At 43.5% G+C, this 24,189-nt stretch overlaps 1 protein-coding gene across 2 annotated transcripts in view; it reads left to right on the top strand.

Moving 5' to 3' along the window:
- The window catches only part of FLT1 (fms related receptor tyrosine kinase 1), a 112,710-nt gene that overhangs the window by 67,130 nt on the left and 21,391 nt on the right, over window positions 1–24,189 (top strand). Inside the window, exons 13-17 of one of the 2 annotated variants that reach the window (XM_054219241.1) lie at window positions 2,914–3,204; window positions 8,290–8,436; window positions 10,382–10,513; window positions 16,343–16,449; window positions 19,359–19,497. In XM_054219241.1, the coding sequence (XP_054075216.1) occupies window positions 2,914–3,204; window positions 8,290–8,436; window positions 10,382–10,513; window positions 16,343–16,449; window positions 19,359–19,497 (816 nt within the window). Of the gene's footprint in view, window positions 1–2,913; window positions 3,205–3,367; window positions 6,285–8,289; window positions 8,437–10,381; window positions 10,514–16,342; window positions 16,450–19,358; window positions 19,498–24,189 lie in introns of those variants that run through there. The other variant, XM_054219251.1, reaches the window with a different exon arrangement.

The raw sequence follows: 24,189 nt of genomic DNA, 5'->3' as shown, positions 1-24,189 counted from the left end.
CCTGGTTTCCCAATGTCACTAAGCGCATTTTATTTTGAGATTCCTGATGGTGCTTGGCAAAGATAAACAAAATCTTCCATCAGGAAACCTGGGAGCTATTTCCACAGGAAGCTTCAAATCACTAAAGTAAATAAAACCCTTTTACGTTATTCCCAGCCATGTTATTTAGCTAGCCTGAGCCTGTAACAATTGGTGAGAGGTGTCATATATTAGGGGCTCCCAGCCTTTAAACAAATGATTCTCTTGGAATCCTGTGCATTTTGCTTTTGTCCTTAGATTTTTCAGAAAATAGTCTTTCTTCACAGAAGAGACATCTAGGAAGAGCTCCAGACCTGACAACATGGAAGTAGTTACAACTATATTATTCTGTTGGCACGTTATCCTTTTACATTAAAAATAGCTCACTTGCCTTGATCCCAGGGGATCTTTAGTTTCATCTTAAGAGTTTTGCTTGGCTCTTCCTAGCATTTGCTGAGTGCTGGCATCTGCAAAAGCCAAAAATGTGCAATATTTCAGACCTGTACCCTGGCTTTCCCAACACAGATCAGAACAATTTGAGGTGTACTGAGAGTAAGACGCAGCAGTTTCTTTCATCCAAATACTTACTCATGATCAAAACTTTGGACCCTGGATTGCATTTAAGTGTGTCTGGATTCAATGCTGTTTAACAAAATCAAGCAGAGGATTCACTTCATCTAACTTAAGCCTTAAAGTTAGGTATCTAAGCCTAAACTGGTCATGTAGGATCTCTTCATGAGTAAGCGTGAGGGATTAGGATCTCTGGAATTTGGCTCATCTTAAGGCAATGGGTTGCATTGCTCTCTGGAGGTGCCTCTGTCACACCATGGGCCATAAACTTTAGCCCATACGCAAACCAAGTATATTCAAGTACATTTCGATGGCTTAGGCTAAATATGCTGTAACCCCATTAGGGAAAGGTTTAATCTTAGTAGCACTTCCAGTCAACACGTTCTTAACTGAGACCAGAATCTGGCACCATGCACCCTTACATATCAAAAAGGATGCTGGTGATAGTCACTCATAGATGAGTTCACTAAATTTTAAGTTTTTCTTTTAGTTTTGTTTGCTGGATAGAGGAAAAAAGGGAGGTCCCAATCATGTATAAGAGGAACAAGTCAACACACGGGCTTTAATGTCCAGTCTAATACATTAGTGTCACTGCCTCCATTAGGTTGATCTTTGGACTACACAGCTGAACTACAGCTGGTGACTGTACAGCTGCCTTGCTCTCACTGCAAGGGCACAATGAGCTCAACCAACAGAAATCCTCTCCCTGGAAGGCACCTACTGTCAGAGGAAATTTCAATCCAGGACTTGCAGGAGCTCATTTACCCTGTATTTAACACTCAGGGCTAAGTGCAGAAAGAGGATATTAAGGGGAGCAACTGATACCAGACTTTCAACAGGCAGAAACTTTGTTTGAAAGGCAGCGGTGAGCAAGTCGTGTTCGTGGTTCCCCTGGGGAGCCAAGGCTTGTACAGTGGGGATTTAGGGATAAGCTTTCTGATGGATTGGTGAATCAATGAAAAATGTTACTGAAAGGTGTGGGATCCTATTCACTGCAGATCTACTCTTCATGTGCCCCTGCTGCTGTGGCATTAAACCCGAAGCAACGTTGGTAAGCATGGAACTGAATGAAAGACGGCGTTGAGTTGTTCATGCTCTATGAGACAAGAAAAGAAGGCATAATTCTCCATTATGAAAGATGAAACCATTCTTATGGTTTTGAGTCAAGTTCACAGCCAAGTGCTGTAGCAATTAGCAGTGAAAGAACAATTGAAAATGGCCAAAGTCGATGTCACTTGACCGAGAAGAAGGAAATGACTTTATCAGAATATTGGCTACAAATAAACGCAGAGAGCTTGCATTCTAGGAGTAAAACTTGGAAGTGCTTTCTCTCAGGAACTTTCACTGAAGCCAGTGGCGTAACTCTCCCTCGCTGGAGAGATGAACCCCAGGCGGAGGCAGTCAGCACCACCACTGGTCTGTGCTGCTCCCCAGGTGGATGAAGCTGCAGTAAAGTTACAATGAACGGCAAACATGACTTTTTCAAGTGTGTCTTTTTACATTCGTAGCTAAATTATTCCTACCTGAACTACCAGCTATGAAAATTCCTTGTGAAAACTTAAGATTTAGTAAATGGTTAGTGCAGTGATCCTTGATTTCTCTCAGGTGGAAATATTGTTCACTTACGTTTAATGCCAAGCAGCCTGAAAAGAGCGATCTTCACCCTAGTGCTGCCCACACATGGCTGGCCACCCAGGCCAGCAGGTGCTGTTTCTGCTCTCCTTTTGGGTGCCTGACAAGCTTTAAATGCATGGCAGGCAAACACCTCTGTTCCAAGGGAAATGTCAGGCGTGTAATCACAGATTCAGTAATTTCTCAGGATTTGAAGCATTTTTGAGAAAGAGACATGATTTGTCTGAATACTCATGAATAACAAGAAAACAATATAACCTAGCCTGATGAACTGCAGTATTTTTCTGCTGTCCCCTTGAGATTCATTTTCTCTCATGCAGTTCACAAACTGGAACTGAGATCAGAGTTTTACTCCTTTTTCATAGTCCCACTGTGCTGTCTTTAAATAATTCTGCTTTTGGTACCCTGCCCCAGTCTGTCTTAACTGGGCATAACATTTCTACAAACTCAATACTTCCAAGAGCAGCTTCAGTTTACACTAACTGATGCCTGAGCCCAAGTGTCTCGTAGCTCCAAGACAAATTATAAGAATAGTTGGAGCCTAGCATGTGAAAGGAAAGATTAGAGACTTCAGCAGGAAGACAAGGACATCGATTAGTTCAAAGGCTTCCTGATAAAGGGGAAAATATACGCCCCGTTAATTTTGGCTCATTCATTTTGTATAAACTAAAAAGTGTTCTTGATTTTTGACAGATGTACCGAGTGGATTCCATGTTAGTTTGGAAAAAATGCCCATCGAAGGAGAGAATTTGATCTTGTCCTGTTCGGCCAACAAGTTCCTGTACAAAGACATTGCCTGGATTTTACCGAGGACAGTCAACAATCAAACGAAAGCAAAAAGATCTCTCAACAAGGAGTACTCCATCACCCTCACTCTGACCATCAAGAACGTTTCCCTGGCACACTCGGGCACCTATGCCTGCCGAGCAAGGAACATATACACGGGGAAAGAAGTGCTTCAAAAGAAAGACGTTACAATCAGAGGTGAGCACTGCAACAAAAAGGCTGTTTACTCTCGGATCCTCAAATATAAAAGCACAAGGAATGATTGTACAACACAAAGCAATGTAAAACATTAAAGGACTCATTAAACAGTAACAGGTGTCTCATATCATCTTGATTTTTTATTACTGTTGCTACCTTTCAGGCCCTGAGGTGGTGCACATTCCCCCATGGGTTGGACATAGGAGGAATAGCAAACAAAATCATAACGCGTGAGCTTCCAGTTGAGTTCAGACGGGTGTTTTCTGCTTTGACAAGGCACGTGGAAGCTGGGGTTTGGAAGATCCCCTGTGCTACATTTTGCATGTTGTTATTTTTTCTCTTGCTGTCTCCTACTGAGCGATAAGGAAAACTTTGGATCAATCTTTTCTTCCACTTTGATATCGGCCTCGTCAAAACTGTCAAAGCTGAATAAACTGATTAACTTTAAAAACTGCTGTTTTCAGTCAACAATGGACATTTAATAAGTTAACTTGAATGTGCAGAATGAGCACAATTCAGTTTGAGATTGACTGGACTATATATTTTTTATTTTAATCTGATCTTGATGGACTTATAAATATTACCTGCTGAGCAAGTTCTAATGCTTATTTATTTGAAATTATTTTCTACACTAAAGTACATTAATCTTAAAAAGTATCTTCTAAAGGAAGTATGCAGGGAAGAAATAAAAATGTTGATATAATGCACAGACCAATCATATCATTTATAATAATGACGATTTTAAAACTGACAGACGTGAACCGTGTTTCTCCAAATAAATCCAGGTAGACTTCCAGTTGCTGTGTTGGTCAATTTTTAAAGTCAGTTCTGCACTAATGTAAAAAGCTACTGATAAAAGGGTGAATGTTGCTCTTGGCCTGAAGATACAGGAATTTGTAATGTTGTAATTATTTTATTAAATGAGAAATATTACACTAACATGACTGACAAGGTTGCAGCCAGCACAGTGAGTTCTTTAATATGTTTTTAAAATCACAAATTCAAAATTGAAGCCATTAAAAATATTCATTGCTTTTGGGATGCAAGTGACAATTGGATTTATTATGGGGATTAAGAACCAGTCAAACTGCTGAAGGAGAATTAAGGGCAACATAAAACTTCCTTGTGAGCGTTTCCCCTTTTTTTTCCTTCGACCTGATTTTGCTATGAGATGTTTCTGTGTATTATAAATTCTGTATAAGGAAGAAGTTGCTATTTTTAATAGATCTGATAACTTTATTTTTTTACAATACATAGCTTTTATTATTTTTGGTTACATTTATGATTGATCATTTATATAGCATTTACATAAACCATAACAAAACAGGCCGTAGTGACCAAAATAGCTACAGCAAAGGAACAAAGTGGCTGTGCTTTTAAAATAGAGGGTGACAACATGACAGTTTCTTGCGCTTGGGAACTCACCAGGCTATTTCCTCCTTTAGGTGTCGAGACTGTGTCCCACGGCTAAACTTGTCTTTCACGTGGGAATTGCTTTTGTCAAGTGTGAAAGGGTAAACAATAGCATTTCCCCGTAATGCCAGTTTCATGGAGCCTAAAATGCTTAGGAAACAATTGATAACCTGGAAGTTGTCAGAGTAAAGAAGAGAATAATCATTTATATCTTGAAATGTCACCTATAGCCTGCTTGTATACAGTAGCTCTTTTGTTCATTATTAGTGTGATGGCTTCCAGAAACAATGTGCTCTTGCAAAGGGACCTGGGTCTCTTTTTTTTTCTAAAATATGCCTAAAAAGCAAGCGAAATCATTGGTGACTGCTGAAAAATGGGGCAAGTGCGCTCTGTAGCATTTGCAAGTCTTCAAAAGAATTACAATACAGAATCCCCTTTTTTATGAGGCTGTTTTGTGAGAAGACATTTGATGGCAAGGTGGGCGGTGATGACAGGACGTTATGAATTTTCCATGGCCTTGTGAGCCGGAGTGTGATGACTTGTAGCAGCCAGTTGCCAGGCAATATGAGTTTGGGTCAAGAAAAAAAAAAGAGATGTGGCAATTAGACTGTTCCTCTGTGAAATTGTTGTGAATCGCGATGATGTGTATCACTGCTGGGTGGACGTCCTGCCAGCCTGGTCTCAACCAGACCTCGGGGGGCCACGCTGTGCACGGATGTCGTAACATCCCGATGTGGCTGCCCGTGTTGGGAGGCACAGAGAAACCTCACTGGAAACATTTGAGGAAAGCAGGTCTTGGGGGCCAGCTAAAAACTACTGATGTCACTTTTGATGTCCTCAGATGACTGGAGAATCTCATTGGTTTGGGTAGTTTCTCTGCTTTCTGTTGTGTAATATATTATTTAGGGAGAAAGGTGTGAATGATATTTCTTCTTTTTTTTTTTTTTAAGTGTTAAAATTAAAGCTTGTATTTATATTTTTGTACTGATTAATAAAAATAAGTGAACAGACAACGTAATCATAACAAAGGGCAAAAATGGATGGAATGCAAAAGTATACCCCAAAATGAACAAATTGTAATGTTTTCCCCTTGTTTGCCATTGTTTGCTTTTGGAAATGCAAATTTTCCCTCCTTTACCGCCCTCGGGTGGGCTGAGTGTTCTGACACCAGCGTCCCCTTCTCCCCTGTCACTCCCCTGGGCCAAACTCTGCCTACAATGAAGTTCCTCGGGGACACTGAGAGCAGAGTTTGGTCCGGCCAGGCAGCGCTTGCGGGCAGGCACAAGGGCTGGGGATGAGCCCGTGGGGGCTGCCCTGGGCGCTGAGCCCTGCACTGGCTGTGCTGGTGGGCAGGGCAGCCCCTCGGCTTTGGAGTGAGCAGAGCCGGGTGTTGGAAACTGCCCCCCTTGGCTTCACTGCAAAAATGAACAGAAGAAAACGGGGGGGGGGGGGGGGTTGCAAAAGAGGATAATCCTCAGGTTGACCATGTCCTTGAAAAAACAGCTGACTGCAGCAGAGAAATTATTGAAAGTATATGAATGGTGACTTAAGTTTTAAGCAAAAAAGTTTTTCGTAATATGAAAACCCATCTTTAGTGTATGGCTATAAAAAAATTAAAATTAATCACAAATAACTCACTGAATGTGTGATTTGCCTTTGTTGTGTCATCTTGTCTGCCTTCATTTTGGATGTCTGGGCTCGGGTGTCCATCAGGGACCACTGATAAATGTGAACTGGGGAGCTCTTCTCAGCCTGGGTACACAGACATGTGTCAGACGGTGACTGTTCATAGGCAGCGTGTGTTGTGAAAAATGATAACTCTGTAAAAACTGAGGTGAGATACCAGTGAGAAGAGGGCAGTCTTCTTGGCTGCCAGGCAAATATTGTTGACCATGTCATTGTGTAGGTATTTGATGAAGATTTTACTTTACAGCCTCTCTTATGAGCATTACTGTTTGGGAAGAGAGAACAGATTGTGTACTACACTGTAAACAAAAAATAGCATTGCCTGTGGAAATTACAGACTTGCAGCTCAGAAAAGCCCAAACTGATCATTGCAGGGTCATGACTATGCTGGAATTAATTTCAAGGGGTAAGAGCATAGCAAAGATAGCCTACTTTAAAAGTGCTTTTAGTACTGTGGGGTTCATGCACACTGCATAAGCTGGTGGTACCTAAGTGCTTAATTTTTCTGAAGAGTTTTTTATGTACAGCTGGTAACAGAATAATTGTGAAGATGAAAATGTCTGACAGTTGGTTTTTCTGAAAGACTAGAGTATAATTTTCCAAACCCAGAGTGTCAGAAATTCAGCTGATATTATACTTGCTGTATTGTTATCTACTGCAATCCAAAAGAAAATATATACCAAGGGTTGGGTTTTGCCTTGTTTTATTTTGGTTTGTTTCATATTTTGTAATGTGTGTCTTATTATGTTAGCAACTGCTGATCCTGGCAGTATCAATGAAGAGAAATATTACAAATAATCAGTTCATGCAAGACTGGGGAATTCAAGGGAATCTGCAGAGCTTTTGCATCTGTGAGATTGCTCAGGAGCTCCCTGGATTCTCCATCACTACTTTGAAGGGACCAAAAAGGATCATGTGAGAGTTGCAAATGTGATAGAAGGATGTTGCCATATAATGTGCATAAACGTCGCATATATCTTGATCTTTGTCAGAACAGCCTTCAGCTCTGCAAAGAATGAAGGAAGGAGTGGCAAAGGGTTGAAATGAGGATGGGGAAGATTTGTTGTTTTGCTTCTTTCAGGGATGACTTTAACATGACATTTACAGAGTGTTTTTGAAATGCCCTTCTGGGAGCAGAAGCAGACCAGATGAGATGTGCTTCCAATACACATTGTCACTGACTGTCATTGAAATGTGTTTTATTACCTTGCCTTTGTACGAATTTCAGTAGATAAAACAGGAGTGGTATTGCTATGCTGTGTGGCTTGCTAGCACTCGGCTTCGGCCCCTGCCGTCAGGGTTTCCAGCGTCTGTGGGCTGCTGGAGGACACGGGCGCATTTCTCACCAACTCAGTTTTGGCAGGCGGGCTGCGGTGTGGTTTGGCCAGGCCTTGTTGTGTTCAGCCAAATATGTGAAACGCAAAAGTGGAAGAATTTATGAAGACTTTGGGACATGTAACGCAATGCTTTTGTGCTTATGGTTTCTGGTTTTAGATTATGTGAGTTTACTGAATACAATTTGTAACTGTACTCTTTAAAAAAAGTCACTTTGGCAGGTATTGTGGTGTACAGAACTGTGCGGGGCTATCAGTGATGCAAAGATATTCTGCTACGAGGGTGTCCTGATGATTGTTAAAAACCTTGGTGTCAGAGTTTGTTTCTTCTGATGATGCCAAACTCTGAGCTTTCATGGAAACTCGTTGCTTTCAATAAACAAGCGTGGTTGGTAATGGAACTGAGGAAATCTTTTAAACAATGTCATCACTGGGTCTCCACTGATCATCATAACCTCCTATTGCTGAGTAACGAGAGTTTTCTGCACACATCAAACGCTCTTAAACAAACTGGAATGGTAAATAGAATCTATGAACAATGAACTTGGTAGAACATCCATAGCTGTTTACATCAGTAAAATGCTGGTAGGGAAGATAATTAAGCCCCCACAGTTACAGGAATGTAAAACGGAGGTGTTGTTTTGTCTTGTAGCTCAAGAGGCACCAGCCCTCCTGCGGCACCTTATGGATCAGACAGTGAACACCAGTAACTCGGCTATGCTGGAGTGCCAGGTTCGTGGCATCCCCGAGCCCCAGATATCCTGGTTTAAAAACCATGAGGAAATACAGCAAGAATCAGGTGAGAGCTCTGTGTACTCGCCTACCTTTTACAGCTTTTTTATTGTGCCCTGTCTGCCTTAGATAGCCATTCGCAGAGTCCTTGGCATCGGTACCCAGACATAAGGAAGGAGAATTGCCCAGCTGTTACAGGCAGAGAAGCACAGGTGCTCCGGGTTATTTTGTCTCACTCCAAAACCCCAGCCAGGCTGGAGGTGTAGGCACAACGGGCTTCTATGGAGCCAGTGGGGAAAATACAGCTCTCAATTTGCATCTGAGAAGAGTCATCTCCAGAAAAAAAATATTTCTCTCCGTTTACTATAGAGGGAGCCTAAGGATCAGGTGTCTTGGTCGGTGTACAGCTAGGTAGGGGGAAACCAAGCTTGCATGATGTGCATAGGAGTACCACAGGGAGTCTGTGGTCAGGCATGCAAAGTCTGTTCTTGATTGACAACCTAGCCACCAGACTAATTCTGTATCTGGGGTCAACAAAACCAAAATGCATCTGCTGGCAGCGGAGGAATCCAGGTCTCATGGAGCAGAAAGGAACAGCTTCCCAGGTGGCATGCTGCAGCTACAGGAAAACTCTGGGAGATGTTTTACTGCTGTATCCGGAATGTGGCTTGAAAGATCAACTGAGGCTCATATCCAGCTCTGATGGCACAGAGGTCACGAAAGTGCTCCTTGGAGATTTCAGATCATCTGGATCTGAGAATGATCTCAGGATCATTCCGATAGAAGGCAAAACCTTTCTTATGGGAATTCATCCACGTTTGGATCCAAAGCACACAATGATCTAGTGTTACAGGCTCAGCAAAAATGTTCAAGGAGGCTTTGTCTGTAGGAACTTGGATCCCAAGTGTAGTTCAATAATAACATTTTAGGAAGTTGGTGTTTGAGGTTCTGTCCTGCATTATTGGAAATCAGCATAACATGAATAAAAGCAACAGGGAATAACTCTGAGGATTTCTCAAAATGAGTTATAAGCACTTGCAGATTTGCAGCAAAGGCACCAAACTTAATCTAGAGCCAGATCCCATGAAGCTTTACAGTGACCACATGGTTGTAATGTGTCCTATTGTCTTCTAAAATGTGTTGTCTGTCTAGGGTGTAATGCAACACATGAGGTTAGGAGCCAGGAAGATGTCTGTAGAGGGTAGGTCAGAGCACTTCAGTTAGGTGCCTGAAATAGATGGTGGGAACAGTACATTTTGACAGAACAGTAGTTCTGATGGAGCCAAACACACAAGTGTCCACTTGACTGCCCGTTTCCTGGCCATACAGTGCCTTAATGGCAGTCCTGAGGCCAAATCTGCTCCCTGACATTTCCTCTCTTGCTGGAGTATTGCCCAGGCTGGCTTCTGGGTTGACCCGGCTGGAATACACAAGGTGTTGAAAACTTCAGATAACTCCTGTGTTTTAGGGTATACCTCACGGGACCTCTCTTTGCATTGGCTGGGGTTCTTCTGAGAAGGGGCTCATTGTCCCATACCACATGGACAAGTGAGACTTGGAGCGATTCTGCTGCCCATAAGGCCAGTGTGGACTTATGGAGTTGGTTCTTGGAAGTACTCTGAGCTTGAGCTGCTTCCGGTGTGGACCTGAGCCTGTAAGTGTAGTGGTTAAGTAACCACACCACCCATTTTCCAAAGTTGGAGACATGCTGAAGAACTCATTTGCATGAACGTCTAGGCACAGTGCTAATCAATATATATGATACCAAGTGCTCCCAAGATCGTTCCCTTAGGCTGAGCTTTTTCACTCAACACAAGTGCTTTGTAAACACTGATTTCCAAAAGATTTCCAAAACATCCAAGTATATTTGGCTTTCCTGCAGATAACATTGTGCTGTTCAGTCTGTGGCTCAGATTTCTTTTGAGAAGAACTTGAAGCAGATATTATTACACAAGGGCCTGGTTTTGTTTATATCCTGGCTCCCTCTTATTGCAAAATATTTCGTTTCACAGGAATAATTTTAGGGCCCGGAAGCCGAATGCTGTTTATTGAAAGAGTAAAAGAGGAGGATGAAGGACTTTACCAGTGTATAGCCACCAACTTAAAAGGGTCCGTGGAGAGTGCGGCATACGTCACGGTACAAGGTAAAGCATGACATGAAATGGGAAGAGCAAGCTTGCCAGGGTGATGTTCCTACTCAGGCTGGAAGGGTGGGGGTACAGCTCAGGGCTCATGCGGTGATCTCTGAAGGCAGCAATTTGAAGGAAATCCTAGCAAGGGAAGTGTACCAGGTTGGAAAGGAAGCCTAGCAGGAAATGCTAACTCAGAGCATGTTTACACTGACCTAAAAAGAAGAATTGCTTCAACCCAACAAAGATCAGGTCAGGGTAGAAGACAAATGTAAATTTAGTATCATCAAAACAAACAAAAAACAGAATAAGGAACACTCCTACCCACTCATTTTCCCATTTCAGGTTAATTCCAAAGAAATTAGAGGCCTGGGATATTTTCATTTGTTTATTTTCAATGTAAAGTGAACTGCCAGATTGGACTAGAAGATTTTAGCCTAGCAATAGCTACACATGCATTTTTCAAAGGTACTTGTAAGAACTAAGTATGTTCTAGTTATTTCTGTAACCATTACTTGAGATATTTTGCTATTCATTTAAATATCCAGCATCATTCTGCCTTCTGCCAAGCTTGACTTAGGTCTGTGTCAATGACTTCTGTCAAGTAATTTTACATTGCATAAAAATAAGTGTTATTCAGTGACTTTTCAGTTTCATTGAATACCCTTTTGGTTCATATATTATGAGTTAGGAGAACTGGTTGACATTCTCCATGTAAGTCAGTGCCATGTATGAATTGAATTTGACATAACCTATCTTATTGATCTCATGTGTTAAGTAAATAGTCCTTAATGCATTTAGTTTCTCTTTATAGAAGACCGTTTGACTACCACCAGGTCTCTCAGGCAGGGATTATATCTTTGTGGACGTTTTCATACAATTACTAAATGTATCTGAATACTACTGAGCGAATACTCCCCTACAGCAGAAGACCATTGATTTTCTGCCACAAGTGTGTTAGCAGTCTCAGTTAATGGTCTTCTTTGATAATACAACGACGTTTTTTGCTTTAAAAGGTCAGGGATAAGTATATGTACATGTGGGCTGGCCTAAGTGGTGTAATCAAGGAGTTAAAAACACCCCTCTCCTTATAAATAATGCTAAGGTTTTTATGGCTGCTCTCATAGCTAAAAGAATACTTTGTGCCTAAGTACTTGCTGTCCAATGCATCCTACTAATTGATGGACTTGGACAATATAATTAATTATTGTATTGATTTTTAACATCATCGTGTCTTGGCTATTTATTACAACCACAAGCATTCTGTCCGATGGCTTCTAGGAAGTCGTATCTCCTTGTCCATGATCCAGAGAAGAGGAAAGACAGCAACCAGGAAGTCTTTGGAAGCTTCTCTGGTTACATGTCCTGGGGGACCACTGGCAATGCTCTTGTGTGAATCCTATGGGAACTCTTTGATAAGCAGGGGATGAAGTCTACCATATTAAAATGTATAGCTTTGAGACTGCATGAGAAAAAGAGAGACTAGTATGGTCAAGGAAAATGTCTTTCCATGCTCTCTCTTCCTACTGCCTGAAGGGACATCACTGGAGGTTTTTTCAGTCACACCAGAGTGTCTGTCCCTCTCCCAGGGAACAGCAGCCTCCCACCCCATCCCTGAGCCTGGAGGGATGAGATCAGGGCTTAAACGTGGCTTAAATGCGGGGTTCTTAAAAGTGGGCTTTGCCACTTGCCTGTCTTTCTGAGAAGTACAGACCGTGCGACTGCCACTGTGAGCACCAAAGCCTTCCCTCCATCCCGGCAGTTCTCGGAGCGTTGAGGCTGCCGATCAAAGGGAGCAGAGCAACGCCTCATGTGGATGGCTGTGTTTAGCAGATTGGAAGAGTAGTTTGTGAATGAGTCAGGAAGGAAACTGTCTGCTCTCTTTATTTCCTCTGAAAAAACATTCTTATACTCGCAGATAAAACAATGTGTTATTTTTATATCCGAGATGGATGAATGGATGGTGAAATTCAAGGGCCGTCTTTAAATAATCACAGCCCATGTTTGGTTTGGAAACCCTTTTTGCCAGGTTGTCTGAGAAGGAAAGGGGCTGCTTTTGTGGACATGTCAGAGCAAACTGTCCGCTTGCTCTCGGCTGAGGAACTGAAGAGGCAGAGAACCTGCAAGGGCTGAACAGGAACAGCAAATGGCCGCCAGAGCGCCCAGCAGGCGGAGGGGACTGTGTCCCTAAAAACCTGGGGACACAAGCTGGTGGGCACGGGGGGAACATGGGCTGTCTTGGGCAGCTCTCCCTGGGGGGGACACCCGTCTGCCCCATTTGTAGAGTGGGCCACTTGCCATGAAAGCCTTGCCCTGCTTCTCCTCCTGGGGACCCTCGCACCCCCCCTCAGCCGCAGCCAGCGATACAGCTGCTCGTTGCAGAGGTGCTGCACCATTTGAAGGGGATGTGTTGCTGAAGGAAGGAGCATCTTTTACAGTTCATGCTCACTGAAATCCAGACGTATAACAAGCAAATGAATACAGGAACACGCACTGACTTAAAGCCGATGTTGATAACTTGAAGTGATCCCTGCTGATGAGAAAGGAAAACCTCTCATTTATTAAGCATTCATTGGACTATTCCGACACTATGAAAAGGGTGTTTGCTTTTTAAATAGCTGTCTGGTTTTCTATCTATCTGCCTTTCTGACTTTGTATCTCAAAAAGTTGTTGTGCCTTTTGGGTCACTGACTCTGAAGTCATCAGGAATGTTTCCATGAAGTTTAACTGGAATCCCCTTGGCTACTGAATGACATTCAGCCTGGGTTATGTGCATGGGTGTAAGAGAAAAGGTGAATATCAGGGGACACTTATACTCTTGTTACTTCAGGGGACGACCAAAGGAAGTCATGGAGGTTTCTAGTTCATCACAAACGCTACCTCCAGTCAGTGATGGCTTTGTCTGGCCAGGTCATGAAAACCTCTAAGGATGGAAATTCCTCAGCATCTCTGAGCACCTATCCCAGTGCTGCACTGCCGTGATCATGGGATCACATGGATGAAGCAGGGTAGATCACATTGATCTAGGGGTGAGGGACGCTTTGGGTCCAGCAGGGTGGTGTTGGTGCCCCAGGCATTGCTTTTCCCCTGGTTGACACCTGACACAGAGCTGCACCTCGATGTTCGGAGCTGAAATCCTAACGACAGAGCCTACGCCAGCCCATGGCCTGAGCTCATTCCTGGAGGGGTCAGTGCATTAGTCCCGGCTGTCGTCCCTGCATGCCTGCACCATCCTGGTGGCTCTTGTAGCTGCTGAGAGAGAAAAGCTGCTGCCAGTGGCACTTCTTCAGTCGCTCTCCCCTCACCCGTCTGCAGCACTGAAGGGGCACGGGATGGTGCAGGGGGACTTTCAGAAGGGCTCTGGGCAAGAACGGGACTGCTGCCTGCTGAAGAGAGTCACGAGGATGGCGCAAAACAGCACATGGCAGAAAGTCTGTGTCTAATGAGATGTCTGGGGAGTAAAGGTCTGGGACAGGTGTAAGGGGGAGCCAGAAATCTCAGGCCACTGGGCAGAGAGAGGGATTTGGTCCTGCTTACAGCACCTCCAAACTCTGCTCATCCTAAGCCCTCTTCTGAGTGTTCCTGCCCGTTCTGCCTCAAATCAGACCTTTTCCTACCCAGCTGAGAGGCACTCAGCCAGCTCTGGCTGCAAGGCTTTTAGCAAGACGAGGAATCCAGCCCAACCCCAGCCTGGAGAAACGCTTTCTGGTTGCCTAAATTCACTTCGACATTTCAAAAACATCACCTTCATGTCTCTTTGCTAACTCCTGGGCAGCATACAGTAGTGGTTAGGGAATTGCTGCCTTCCACGCCAGGATGGGCTGTAGGATGCCTCATGGCTTTTCTGAGTCCTGCCATATGGAGCAGCGGCAACAAATGAACCTTCAGCCCCTCCAGGTTTTGCTGAATAAATGTCAGAAACTATTACTCGCCATCTGCACGGGTGCAGCTCAGAAGCAAGAGGAGAGTATCCATACGTAAAAGGAAAGTCTGATGCTAGAGGATGGGCAAGCTGCATTAGGCTGTATCATTTATGCCATCATTATGACCCCTATCTAAATCAAGCCTTTAAAAAATACTTAAGAAAAATTAACACTCTTGGCATTTTGGAGAAATAGATACTTTATATCTCCATTTGTAGTTGCAGTCGTATTTTTCTTCAATGAACTGTATTCTCAAAGCTCCAGAATGGACATACTGGAGGAATCTATAGGGTACGAACACAAATCTGATTATCACCTTTAGAGAGGGAAGATATTAAGCTGCTTAAGCCACAACTACAAGAAGAAATTCAAGCTCTGAACAAAGCCTTACTTAAAACAAGGCAACACATCCCTCTGGATTACCTGGTAAGCCCACCATTGAGACATCGATCACCCCTTTTTCATGTGCCAGGAGTAGCACCGAGCTGCCCGGCATCTGAAGCTGCTGCAAGTGCAGTTGACGAAACCACTGTGAAATCATGTTCAGAATTGCTCCTTCTTGTCCTCTCATTTTCTCTCTCTGGAGGGTCTATCAGAATAAGAGGCAGAGAATAAGGGTTTGGGTTCTTTTTTTCTTGCATTTGCTACCAATCAGATGGAAAACATATTGTGGGAAGCATGGTATTTTGACACGATCACAGTATTTGCAAAACAGACTGCTCTGAAACCATTTTATGAGTCCCTAAGTAGCAGTCTGAAGTGAATTTTATTTTGTCTTTTTTTTAAGATCTGTCAGTGGTCTTTAATCCTCTCCAGATTTCTAATGTTCATGTTTTCTTGCTGCTTTGTTTTCAGTTGTTGTTGTTGTTTTTGTTTTTCCCTTTCTGTGCTTAATCTGTTCCCTGGTTTGGAGAGCTCTCCCAGCTCCCCGCCAGCTGGGTTCTAGAAGGTGCTGATGGGTCCCCTAGAGAGGGTCCCATGTCCTCATTGGGGAGCTTGTCCCCGTGCTGCTGGTGTGACTGGCAGGAGACCTGAAAGCTCAGAGCCTGCCAGGGGACCAGCGGGTTGGAGGGAGCGCTGGGCTCTACCCCCTAGGTTTCTGGCCACACTGGGGATTAAGATCAAGACTTTGCAGAAGCTGAGATCACAGGTGCCAGACCAGGTCCATCCAGGCCATGAGAAGGAGAGCTCATGGACTGCTGCCAGCTGCACGGCGAGCCTCCAGGGGAGCCCCCAGCTCCCCACAAGATAGGTTTTTGGTGAGAGCTGGTGGGTTGTACCCAAGGAAAGGCATCAAAGGAAAACCCAAGCAGCATGTCCTGGGCCACACCTGGATTCACCAGCGTCTACACCAGCACAAGCCCTCCCTGGAGCTTCTCCTGAGTGTTATCAGCCGCTCTCACACAGCAACGTTGGCCCCCAGGACAGGCCAGCAGAGCCATCCCCTCCCGAGGCTGCTGGGGACTGAGACCTCTGCTCCTCTCTTGGATGTGGGCTTGGCCAGATGGGTTTTGCTCTTGGGGAGTGGGTGTGAAACTGCATGAGCAGGCCCACACGCATTCTCACACAGAGAAAATTTGGCTAAAAGAACCCTGCTGCTGAATTTCCGCCTCAAAAGGAAGTTGTTATCTGACTGGCCATCCTCAACCCGGTTTACTTCACCTCCTGCACCCCAAAAAAGAGCTGACTTTTTACTGAAAAACTTATGGATGGATTGAACACAATTTTGCTGTGTTCAATATAACAGCTTTGCTGGGGAGACCGTTTTTTTCCAGGCTCTGCAAGCCAGTCCAAGCGGACATTAATAGCCCATTGAAAAGAAGTTGGTCCTTCCTGGTATGTTATTTTAATGGCAAAGAAACATAAAGTGCCCTTGGTTCACAGGTCATTTTCTGAAATGTTTGCTACTTGATTTTCCCAGGCACATCGGAGAGGTCAAACCTGGAGCTAATAACCCTGACCTGTACCTGCGTGGCTGCGACGCTTTTTTGGCTCCTGTTGACCCTCTTCATACGCAAGCTGAAGAGGGTAAGAAAGGCCAGGGAGCTCCTGGCAGCACCTGCCTCTCCTTACCAGACCTTTGCTCATGTTAGAAAATCTTTCCCAGACCACTGGGATTGCTGAGACTACAAAAAAAAATTAATTTAATTCACTTAATGCTCACCTTTGTTCCCTGTGCAATCACCGGGCTGCTGATGGGTGCCCAGGGACCCGTGACCCACATGGCTGAGTATGAACCAAGCCAAGAAGCAAAGCCTGGGTGGGGGCAAGGTCCTGAGAGTCACAAACATTTGGATGCCTGACTCCCACCAGAGGCATCCCCATTCTCTTTAAAGCAGTGGGGGTTTGACATCTTAATGTCTTTGAAGATCTGAGTGAGCGGGAACGACAGATCTTCACAGACTGCGCTGGGGTCTGGTTTGCACAGTGTCTGGTGTAATTACATCGCTTGCAAAGTGATATTTTACTGAAGTAGTTTTGGTGGTGCAGCCTCTAGAGCAGATGATCTTGTATCAGCGTGATAACGTTAACTGCCCACGCAGCTGACCCTTCTTCTTGTCCAAGGATGACCGTGATGGTTTAAAGCCCCATTTTGCTGACAGCACCATGTCCGCATTGCCTGGTGTGTGCAGGTTAAACCACGGCAACTCTCATAAGCAGAAAATACAGTTCTTCCACAGTGCGGGAAGATCTCAGAGCAACCTGCAGGAGCAGACGGGTTTGAGGGAAGGGAGGTATTGGGGCGATGGGGTTCACTGCAGGACATGAGATGAGGGATGGCTGCGTGTCCCCCTCTCCCCTAGTCCCATACCACAGTGGCACTGAGACCCGTCTGCCATCCTTCACTCAGCCTGAAAGGTGACACTGGGTGGGAAAGAAAACTAAAGGTCAGCTGAAGCCATCGAGAAACTTTGTAGCTATAGAGAAATTGCAAAGCAAGTGGGACCAGTTCTGACTGCTCACCAGTTATGAAGCAATTCATAACATAACTGCAAACCCTTGGGAAAATGTAAGTTTTCAAAGTAGCAAAGAGGTTCTCATTTGTTATACCAAAACTTGGCATTTGCTTGGTAGATTGTTAAAACATAGTAAAAATAATCATCCTTGCTATAGAACTAGACGGCATATGAAGGGTTCTTTCCAGATGAGCCTTTCCAGCTAGTCTGTTTAGGGTCTTCTCTGTGTTTCTGTTACAAACCCTTACTCTCAAGGATTTATGTCTGGAATTAACTCTAAATTAAATTTCATACACAAATTATGTTGCCACAACAGAAAAAGATGGTTTATATACTCTCTGAGAGCATTTCCTTAAAGCCTGTTACACATACAGGGACAAACGATATACTTAAAATTCTTCATCATTCAAAATGTTGTTTCAAATCTCTAATTGTGACAAAAATTTGGCATTCATTGCGTTTGAATAAAGAAACATAGGAAGCTGTCTGCACATTCCCACTCCCCTATTGCTTTTTCTGGGTCAGGTCTACTTAAAATCTCTTCTCAAGTGACTGGTAGGAGCAGTCTGGTACACACATCTCTATCAAGAAGTGCTGTTTTTGGAGCACCATACATGCTTCTGTATCTATCCATATCCCACTTATCCACTTCCTATCCAGGGTCAGGGGATTGTTTGGAGCCAGGCTTTATGCCACCTGACTTTTCCCCAACATCAGTGTAATCTTTCTTGGGATTAATCTTCTTTGTATTTGGGATGGTGAAAGGCAACTGAAACAGGAGCTATTAACTACTGTCATTTTAGTCTAGTTATGTTTTAGTTATGTTTGTAACCAAAACATACACAGCTAGTAATAGCCTTCTAAAGCAAAGGCCTGGAAATGCATGTGTTAGAGACATATTTCCAAGCTGTAGAAGAGGAAAGCTGAAAGTCACACAGAGCAGTTAAAGAAACCACAAAAGAATATGCAGATCTGTCTGTGTGTCTGTGTATGTGCCTGTGTGCTCTTTCCACGAGTTTAGGAAAAGCAACATGAGGGGATCAGTTCAACAGATTTTCCATAAACTCCAGCTAATAGCCAGGAAATTAAACCAAACTTGATATCTTCTCTATAGTACTCCTGTACTCCAGTACACCACTCTAATCCACTGGACTTTTCTCCTGTGTCAAGAAAAGTCCAATGGATTAGAGTGGCGATCTTGGTGCTCTTTGAAGGAAAATATGTTTCAAAATGTACGGACTGCAGAAAACTTTGCAATTAGGTTCATCTTTCCTTACATTTCTCATGTGAAGTGAATAATCCATTTGCTCAGTAGAAACAGAACTTCTGGCAAATTCATTTGAAATTTTGTGTTTGAAATTACGTGTTTGAAATCACGTGTTTGAGTCCCGGTGTTTATTAATTCCTTGAAACTCAAGTAATTTCAATAAATTTCTCAGAAATTATATCAAAGAAATAAAAAATTCTGAAAATTTGTAAACATGTATAATGTCTAGTCTCCTGATGACTGGTCTTGCACAACTTCTAACCACATATGACCTGTCTTTGCCGGGTATATGGAAAAAACAAACACTGGCAGTTGAACTCCATCTGTTGCATATGGCCACATCTTGCTTTGCACAATCATGAAGGAAAGTTATTTTTATCAGCAGTGTTTAGTCATTTGCCGAAAATATTTCTCTTGACTGTGCAGAGGGCCTGTATCATAACACCATATGTTAATACAGATAGATCCACATGGATTTCATTGAAGAAACTGGTATGTCACATACAAGGAAAGCTAGAGGACAAGGGTTTTTCTACATAAAAGATCTTGCAATATTTAAAAAAGCCAAAGGGATCTTAACCGAAGCATCTATTGGACTGTGGAACATGCAGCCCTGAGGGCAGAATTATCTTGGAGCCCTTGATCCAAACAGGAAGATTCTGACAGATACCCTTATCCTTTTTTTTCATTTTGCCATATTATTTGTTTTCTAGCCTTATTCCTCTGGAATGAAGACCAACCATTACCTGTCAATCATAATGGATCCTGACGAAGTCCCCTTAGATGAGCAATGTGAACGTCTGCCTTATGATGCCAGCAAGTGGGAGATTGCAAGGGAAAGGCTTAAACTAGGTAATATTGGGATACTTCATGTTGGGTTTGCAGTGATTGAATGAGAGGAGCTGGGTGTGTTTTGGACATAGAATCATAGAATACACAATCATAGAATCATTTATTTTGGAAAAGACCCTTGGGATCATCGAGTCCAACCATCAGCCCCACTCTACAAAGTTCTCCCTTACACCATATCCCCTAACACCACATCTAAAAGACTCTTAAACACGTTCAGGGATGGTGACTCCACCACCGCCCTGGGCAGCCTGTTCCAATGTCTGACCACTCTTTCTGTGAAAGACATGCAGCACAACATCCTGCCAGGTTTGGTGTGAGCTATTCTGTACCAAGTGCCCTGGTCCCTGACTGACTTACAGCATTTAGGACTGACTGAATCTGTCTACCTGACTTTCCATATGTATATTTTGACTCCAGGTAGGAAAACTAAAACACAGACAAAAATCCTGCAGTCTATTTTTTGCAGACTGGTTTGCTTAAAACATGACATAAAAACAGGACAACCGGAGTCTTCCAAATCAGACCACTGACTTGGATACTTCTCTCTCTAGACTTAGGAGCCTGACCTTTGGCATTTACTGTGAGTTTCTTCCCTTGTAATCTGGTTATGTGATCACCTGGTAAAAAACCTATGCAGAAATGGGTCCTCACAGTCCACCCTGTACCCCTCGCTGTTTCTCCCTTTCCTCCTCTCTCCAACACGCTCTCTCTGTTTTCCCTCTGTGGTGCAGATTTATAAACATTCTTGTTGGTGCACCATAAAATGCAAGAATGTGACACATGAGTCCACGCATAAATAAATAAATATCCACAGAAACTTTGAACCTGCAGCTAGCTCACCTACAGATGCTCAAAAGGCACGGGTTTATGACTGCTCCTTATTTCCTTAGCCCAGTGTGGGGTTGACAAGAAGGGCAGGATGGTAGGGACCAGATTTTGGAGTTGAGGAATCCCTCTAGAAACCACACAGATTTTAGTAAGAGGGTCAACATTAAAATATTAGTGATAAGCTCAGACTGTTGCTGTACTGATGTTTGTACTTTCAGGCATGCATTAGATTTGTCGTACAGCAAGGGCTAGAAAATCTCTGCATTTTAGCTAGGAGCTGTAAAGATTCCTTTTGTCCTCCAGGGATCAGGGGCAGAGGGTGATTAAAACATGCATACAATTAGGATCACACTTAATTCGCTTGCTAGAAGTCACAAGGTGACCAGATGTGGATAAGCACAGCTGAAATATATTGCTAGTGATTTATAATTGTCATACACAATTCCGGGAATGCTGAAACATAGCTTTGCATTGGAGTGTCTTCAGTCTTCAAATAGTTTTCTTACAATGATGGACCAAGAGCTTGATGTGCAGACGTTGTGATCGCTGGTTTATGCAATGCTTTATTTGTGTGTAAATCCCATGGAAAGAATCAAGCAGAAATGGAATGTAAACACGAAGGAAAAGCCCACATCTTGCAGGGTTGGTGTTTGGAGTCTGGAGGTGAGGAATGATGACCAGAGAATGAGTTAAAAGTAGAAGAACTGGTGTAAACAAATAAAGAATGCTGACAATGAATGAGAACCAGATTCAGAGAAAATGGGTATGTGCAGTATGCTAGATTAGCTCAGTGCAAGTCCTGCTTACATGGCAGTTGGCTCAGTCTTTGAGTAACCTTGGCAGTCTCTGAGGATTAGTGTCTCACAAACACAAAATGTGCTTCTATGGTTTTTTAAAAATATTTTTACTGAGAAATGCAACCCCTTCCAGCATCAGATATGTCTGTTTTTCTCTTGCCACCTACTTATCCTCCAGGATACATATTTATTGTAACTTTTGCAAATAAGTCTCTCCTTTCAGCCCACATCTCCTTTGCTGTGTGTTCCTCCAACACGCATACATACAGCCCACAGCTGTGATGCAATGCTTGTAACAACAGGACTCCCCCTTCATCTGTAAGAGCTACAGATGTTATAGGAAATTTCGTATGGGCACCACTGAAGTTAGGATAATTAACATTCAGTACAGATTAGTCTGGCCGAGAGCAAAATGTCATCTTTTCAGTAGGCAGAAAAATGCTGGTGCTATAAATCACTGTCAGAGTGGTCGGCGATAACGTTGCCGGCCAGCATAAGTGTTGAGCTAGCACGCCTTTCTCACCTTACTCTTGGGCTTGACCTTCCTAATCTATGCGAGGTGACACACTGCTGACGCTGCGGTGCAGGACCCCGCGGGAGTGTTGCCACATGGCTCCGGTGCAATGACAAACACGCCGGTGGTGACCGGCTTCCCGAGCCCCGCTCCCTCCTGTGCACAGCCAGCCCACAGCGCTGGCACCCAGTGGAGCGCTTTCCGTCCTCCTCCACGTGCAGAGCTGCTGTATGTAACCTAACGGAAAATGTGAAGCCATGTGTGGGAAAACCCCAGATGACTCAAACTGCAGCAAAGGAACCGAGAAACAAACACACCTTTGAGCCTCTGCCTTCCAACACAGATGGAGAGCGGTGTCTAAAAGTGCTTTTTGCTGATGCCCCAGTCCAACAACTCACACGCTTGAAGGACCCTGCTAAAATGGGACTGAAACGGGAGCCTCCTGATCCAAAACTCCTTCAATAAGGGGTATGTCCACTTTAATGGGTTCTGAATTGCCCCAGGAACGCAAAGTCAACCGCAGAGAATTTAAGTTGAGCATTTTCCTTCCTTGATCTGGATGTACACGCTGCAATGTTTCATAACCTGAGCGTTATCCCAAACATGGCCAGTGGGGCTGCTTGAGGGCTGTGACGAGCTGACTGCTCAGATGGTTGGGCGCCTTAATATTCCTCTGTTTAATTGCTCCATTTAATAATTTTGTAATTACTTTCTGTGTCAACATAAGGGGCTTTTGCAAGAGCAAGCCATTAGGGTCATAGACACAACTCTGCAAACTGTGGAGTTTGGTATATGCTCTGAAAAGTTAAAGCAGCTTTATTCTGCCCTAAACATTTAGCACGGTACAAACAATAGCGGAGCAACAAAGACTAATACATCAAGTGTTATTACAGTTTCCCATTAAATCACAATCGCTGTTTGGAGAAGGAAGTGTTGTTTGCAGTGCTCATTCTCCTTTATGAAAGGTTAGCAGCTTTGTGTAGCTTTATGAGCTAACCAGTATGTTTTCCAAGTGGTGACTAAGTAGGTTATCTCGATGTGGGAAGTGAGTTAACAGTGATGGAAACAGATTAAAGCCATGGATTAAACAAAGGTACGATGGGTTTTACAGGACCTCAAACTGCAACTTCATCTAGTAGAAACCATGAACAGTCAATACATTAAAGACTAAGAACATAATTTACCAAGAAAACTGAAAATTTAATGTTCCTTCCCTTATATACCTGCTATATGCAGTAACTGAAAAAGAAGGCGACTGTAGATTTTTCAAAAATACACACTGATTCACCTGTGTTTCTGTGTCAAACTCTAAGCCTTTCACATACCAAGGCTTGATGCTTTTCAGCCATGTAGATTAAGTTCCTCATGGTTTTTATTTCCTCCAAAAATTACAGCACTTTTGCACATCTAGAGGGGAAATAAATTTTGGGGCTTTTTTTGGCTTAGCGTATTCCACTTTATGTTTCCATTGCTTTGATAACATATGCTGTTTGCTTCTACTGACAGACATACTGAGAATTACAGTTTAGAAATGTGATACACATATAAAAGGTGGTATCCATTTAATTTAATTTAGAACTGACAGCAGCTCTTCTTCTTTGCCTGTGGGTGTCTGAGTGGGATTCATCTCTCACTTAGGTGCCTGGGTTCTGCTGAAGGTGAAGCACATATGCAATCTGAGAATAGTTACTACTTGGAAATAAAATTTATTGCTAGCTGATACGCTGACAAGATCTCTCTGATCAAAATTCTGCTAGCCACTCGAGAAGGGCAGAGGCAGCCAGGCCTGTCCATGTGAGCACGGTGTCAAAGAGGTAGTCAATACTCCCTGCTGCAAACAGTAATAAATCATGAAGGAGACTGTGAAGATCATAAGATTGGCTTAAAATGTCACGAATTCTAGAAAAGCTATAACAGCACACTTGGAGTCTTGCCTGGTTCTGAACATGAAGGAAGTGGACATTCAGCTTCTACTGCTGGAGAATTTTATTGATGCCCACTGATTTCACCCAAGGACCTCTGGGTGCTTCTCCTTGAGTCTGCTCAGTAGCAGCATGATGATGATATCACAGCACAAATGTCTGCCCTTGGACACCTGGAAGCATCGTAGCCACCATAAGCAAACCCATCATTCATTACTCCAAGTCCCCTCTTGCTGAATCCCCCCCAGACCTCATTTTGCAAAGGCGAAGGTCTCATTTGCACAGATTTGCATCTTCTCACCACTCCATGATCTCAACCTACAAGGGCTTGCTAGGGAAGAGCATCAGGGGGTTGTGCAGGTACTCCAGGGGCTGCGATGCAAAGTTGCTGCCGCCTCCCTGGAATGAAGATAATTTTAAGGCACCTTGTTCAAGAAGGAAGAATTTCACTTGTAAAAATTACCAGAGTCTGTGACAAGCTGCAGCTCAGCGTGTGTGCGAGCAGAGGCCCTGTGTTGTTGAAGACACAAGCAGCAGTGTCACAGCCTGCTGCATGGTGCAGTGTGCCCAGGGAAAAAGGGAGCAAGCCTTTCTCTGGCAGAGCCAGACTGAAAAAAATTGGGTCAGGAGC

The sequence above is a fragment of the Rissa tridactyla genome, chromosome 1 (assembly GCF_028500815.1).
Source record: "Rissa tridactyla isolate bRisTri1 chromosome 1, bRisTri1.patW.cur.20221130, whole genome shotgun sequence".
NCBI lineage: Eukaryota > Metazoa > Chordata > Aves > Charadriiformes > Laridae > Rissa > Rissa tridactyla.
Note: the sequence above shows the minus strand (reverse complement) of the source record. Positions and strands in the feature narration are given on the sequence as shown.